The sequence below is a fragment of the Bidens hawaiensis genome, unplaced genomic scaffold (assembly GCF_021521415.1).
Source record: "Bidens hawaiensis isolate Kalapana, Puna unplaced genomic scaffold, B.hawaiensis_p1.1 tig00007783_1, whole genome shotgun sequence".
Taxonomy (NCBI): domain Eukaryota; kingdom Viridiplantae; phylum Streptophyta; class Magnoliopsida; order Asterales; family Asteraceae; genus Bidens; species Bidens hawaiensis.
The window spans coordinates 322,812-327,865 of record NW_027491540.1 but is presented as its reverse complement, the minus strand read 5'-3'; the positions used below and the strand labels follow the sequence as shown (position 1 = coordinate 327,865).

The 5,054-nt window shown below is 39.6% G+C and overlaps 1 protein-coding gene across 1 annotated transcript; it reads right to left on the bottom strand.

Moving 5' to 3' along the window:
• Positions 1–367: 367 nt before the first annotated feature.
• LOC143636096 (uncharacterized) lies at positions 368–3,402 on the bottom strand. Its single transcript, XM_077103773.1, has 2 exons — positions 3,311–3,402; positions 368–1,028 (listed from the first exon to the last, which is right to left on the bottom strand). Exons 1-2 carry the CDS (start codon positions 3,400–3,402, stop codon positions 368–370), a joined length of 753 nt encoding a protein of 250 aa, XP_076959888.1.
• Positions 3,403–5,054: the final 1,652 nt, after the last annotated feature.

The window sequence follows — 5,054 nt, the reverse complement described above, 5'->3', positions numbered from 1 at the left end:
GGAGCAAGGTTAAGATAGAAGGTTTTAGAATGTTTTATTTTTAAATCACATGATTAATCTATTTACTTAGGATAAAATTAATAATAACAAAATATACATGCTATAAAATATTAATCTAGGCATTCCGGTTGCACGTGTCATATTAATGATTAAGCACGATTATGATGAAATGAACATAGGATCATATAACTACGCATATAAACATAATGTTATTCAACAAATGACACACAATTCAACACTAGTAAATGTAGACGATGAAATTAATACGAGGAACTTTATTAAATAAGAGCATAAAAGACTAGCGTTTTTGTAAGGAAAATCCATAGATGTTACAGTCTCCCCCACTTAAGGGAATTTCGTCCCGAAATTAAATAGTGGAAACTGCTTTGGACCGAAAAAGATGAGGGTATTTCTGTTTCATGTGATCTTCAATTTCCCAAGTAAACTCGGGTCCTTGCTTATAGTTCCACTTCACTTTCAATAGACGGATTATACTTCGCTTGAGTTTCTTGACATCACGATCCATGATTTCGATAGGTTCCTCAACAAAGTGAAGTTTATCATCAATGCGAATATCATCAAAGGGAATAGGCTGAGTGTCATCGGCTAAGCATCTCTTGAGCTTAGAAACATGGAAAGTGTCATGAATACCACGCAATTCCTGAGGTAGTTTGAGTTTGTATGCCACTAGACCAAACCTTTCAAGAACCTCAAAAGGTCGAACATAACTAGGAGCGAGTTTTCCCTTTTTTCCAAATCGGACAACGCCTTTCCATGGGGAAACTTTGAGTAAAACTTGATCGCCAACTTGAAACTCAAGTGGTTTCGTTCGATTGTCGGCGTAACTCTTTTGTCGGTCACGAGCGGCCTTAAGTCTTTCTTGAATGATGGCAATCCTGTCGGAGGTTTCTTGAACGATTTCAGGACCAATAACTTGCGAGTCACCAATATCGGTCCAACATACGAGTGTTCGACATTTCCTACCATACAAAACCTCAAAAGTAGCACATTTGATGCTAGTATGGTAGCTGTTGTTATAGGAAAATTCAATGAGAGGCAGGTGATCATCCCAAAGGCCTAACCGTAATCTCGGTAACAATTTATTTAATACAAATTTACACACTAACCGTGGATCTGTGCAGGATAAGGGGATATCCCCTAAGATAGCCAGTGAATTGCAGAAAATGAAGGATATGATTTCCAATATCCCCGGGATAATACGTCCCATAGCGGAAGTTCCCGCAGGCAGCCATAGGTTATCCAGGTTCACCTGGTCTATATGTGACGTGGAGATCCCCAAGAAGTTTCAAACACCCAGCATGAAGCTGTACGATGGCACTACGGATCCTGAGGAACATGTAGCTCAGTATAGGGAAAGGATGGAGATCAACCCCATCCTCATTGACATCAAAGAAACCTGTCTATGTAAGGGATTCGGTTCAACACTAATGGGACCGGCCCTCAAATGGTTATTAAGTATTTCTCCCAAACTATTACTTCATTTGCTCATTTGATTAACTTATTCAATAATCAATTTTCTTGTACTAGATCTTTTGAGAAAATGACAGGTGATTTATATAGAATTGTTCAGCATAATAATGAATCCCTAAGGGATTACATAACTAGATTTAGTAGGGAAGCTTTGGATATCCCCAACCTTGATATGGCGGCTGCTTTTGAAGCTCTCAAGATGGGATTGAAGAAGGATTCTCCTTTTTATGACGACCTTGTCATGACTCCATGCAGGAATCTTGATTAAGTCAGAAACAGGGCATTAAGAAACATTCGGTTAGAGGATGACAAGGAGGCTCATGGAAACCTGGTTATCCTGAAGAATGAGTCTACCAACAGGAAGTTAGACTCTCTGCAGAAATTCTATAGGCCAAAGCCTTATTACAAACAGGATAACTCCAGGATAAATGTTGTGGAAGAAGACGAAGATGATGTGGAGTATCCTAAAATCTCTGAATATTGTTTTAATAGTGATATTGGTGGTGTAATATGTGCCATGCAGGATTTAGATGACAGGCTAGGTGGCCCAAGAAAAATGAAAAGTCCGGATCCAGCAAAGACAAGTCCAAAGGTGTGCATTTCATGAAGACTTTGGCCATCGCACTGACGATTGTATAGCACTGCGGAAGGAAATAGGATACCTCCTCAGGAAAGGATACTTGAAGGAACTGTTTGGAAGAAACAAGGACAAGAGTCTGGATCCTGTCAAGATACCTGAAAGGGCACCTTCTTCACCACCTAGGGCTAAGGTTATATCCTTTATATCGGGAGGATCGGATATTTGTGGAACCTCATACTCAGCGGCCAAGAAGCGTTCCAAGGAAACAAAGATGGACAACGGAGAAAAACCTCTACGTACCTCCACATTGACGTCCCAAAGAATCATATCCTTTGATGAGAAGGATCGATGTGATCTTGTGGATTCCAACCACGATGGTTTGGTAATTACTTTATGTAAAGCTAACTGTTTTGTGCGCAGGATACTCGTTGATGGAGGCAGCTCCGTGAACATCATCCAACTGGATGCTTTGAAGAAAATGGATATCCCTGAAACTGATATTATCCCGAAATTCTCAGTCCTCGTAGGGTTCAGTGGCAAGACCAAGGATACGTTGGGAGAAATCAAACTTCCAGTATACATAGAGGGAGTAAATTCCCTACAAAAATTTTGTGTTATTGACTCATTATCTTGTTGTAATGTGATCTTAGGCAGGCCATGGATCCACGAAATGAAGGCAATACCTTCAACTTATCATCGTTGTGTGAAACTCCCAAGTCCTTGGGGGGTTATCAAGATTGAAAGCGATTAGCAGGATGCCAAGGAATGTTATGCATCATCAATGAAGTGGACTACAAAGCCTACTCAAGCATAGCAATTACAGAAGCAACCAAGGGAGGTCATGCAAGCTAGAGAGCAGGATGTGAAGGAAGTATCTTTGGATCCTCAGGATACTGAGATCAAAGCATTGTTAGGATCAAGTATTCCCGAGGATGTTGAGATGGAATTGATATCCTTCCTAAAGAAAAGAGCTTCTACCTTCGCCTGGAAACATGAGGATATGACAAGTATCTCTAAATCTATAATTGCTCATAAACTTGGTATAGATAAATCTTTTAGGCCGGTACATCAAAGCGAAGGAAGTTTGCTCCTGAGAGAAACATTATCATATAAGAAGAAGTGCAGAAGCTACTCAAGACCAAAATGATAAGAGAGATTCACTATCCTAGATGGTTGGCCAAGCTAGTTGTAGTCCAGAAGAAGAATGGAGAGTGGAGTGATTGTGTGGACTTCACAAACCTGAATAAGGCCTGTACAAAATACCCATTTCTACTCCCACACATTGATTCAATGGTGGATGCAACTGCTGGCCATGAACTACTAACATTCATGGATGCATCCTCTGGATTTCAACAAATTCAAATGGAGACTTCAGATCAAGAAGACACAGCCTTCATGACCCCCACAGGTATATACTGTTATATTGCAATGACTTTTGGACTAAAAAATGCAGGTGCAACGTACCAAAGGCTAGTCAACATGATGTTCAAATACCAACTGGGGGACACGATGGAAGTCTACATAGACGACACGGTGGTAAAGTCAAGAAGAGCTGAGGATCATCTCAAAGACTTGGCAACAGGGTTTGATATCCTGGGTGAGTACAACATGAAGTTGAATTCTGCCAAATGTCACTTCGGAGTCAAAGAAGGAAAATTCCTAGGGTACACGGTCACCAAAAGAGGAATAGAAGCAAGCCTTGAGCAGATCAAAGCCATCTTAGATATCAAATCACCAAGAAATGTCAAAGACGTCTAAAGATTGACCGGAAGAATTGCAGCTCTCAACAGGTTCATCTAAAGATCTTCAGAGAAGTGTAAAGACTTCTATGATATCCTGAAAAAGAACCAAAATTTGAATGGAGAGAGAAGCAAGAAAGGGCTTTGGTATCCTTGAAGGAATACTTATCCTCAACACCACTCCCGATGAAGCCAGTTGATGGTGAACCACTATCTTTGTACTTAGCCGTTTCGGGGAGTGAAATAAGTGCTGTCCTAGTCAAAGATCACGATGGTCAACAACATCCAATATATTATGTAAGTAAAAGCCTACTAGATGCTGAATCCAGGTATTTTTATCTTGAAAAATTAATTTTAGCACTTATAATGGCTTCTACTAAATTAAGACATTACTTTGAAACTCAAGCTATTCATGTAAAAACTAACTATCCTATTAAAGCTGTTTTGAGAAAACCAGAAATGTCAGGTAGGATGACAAAGTGGGCTGTGAAACTTAATGCATACGATATTTTGTATGAACTAAGGACATCGAACAAATCTCAGGCACTTGCCGACTTTGTGGCTGATTTTAGCTAGGCTATACTTGAAGAAGTAGAAAAATAAGTTCAACAATTGGACATCAAGGAGAGTTAGACCATGCATACTGATGGTGCCTCCAACATAAGAGGAACAGGTTTAGGTATATCTTGTGAATTTCACACTACTAATAATGAGGCTGAATATGAAGCCTTGATAGTTGGTTTACACTTAGCTAAGGATATGAATGTCAGGTATCTTCAAGGCTGAATATGAAGCCTTGATAGTTGGTTTACACTTTGCTAACCATTTTAATGGCTCTTATGCAGTAAATGCAGAAAACTTAGCAAAATATTTAGAAATAGTTAAGCAATTAGCTATGTATTTCGAAACGTTCGATATAGTACATGTACTAATAGAAGAGAACGCTAAGGCAGATGCCTTAGAAAATTTAGCATCAGCTCTCAAGATGCCAAATGACATCAAGATACCTATCGTGCATATTTTGACTCCAGCAACAAAGGAGAACCACGAAGTCATGGAGACTTCAAAACCCAAAGACGATCCAGTATCCTGGACCCATCCCATAATACGGTATCTTCAAGATAACAAGATCCCAGAAGGAGAAAATCCCAGAGCTTTCCGAATGAAGGTAACCCAGTATATTATTCTAAATAATGTTTTGTATAGAAAATCACTTGCAGGTCCATACTTGAGGTGCTTGGAAC

What these genes read in the sequence shown, in the direction of transcription:
- LOC143636096 (XM_077103773.1), bottom strand. Translation starts at nt 3,402, where the DNA reads ATGAATGTTAGTAGTTCATGGCCAGCAGTTGCATCCACCATTGAATCA. An exon ending in TTTGTACAGGCCTTATTCAG is followed by an intron (nt 1,029 to 3,310) that starts GTTTGTGAAGTC and finishes CTATAACAACAG; the next exon opens with CTACCATACTAGCATCAAAT.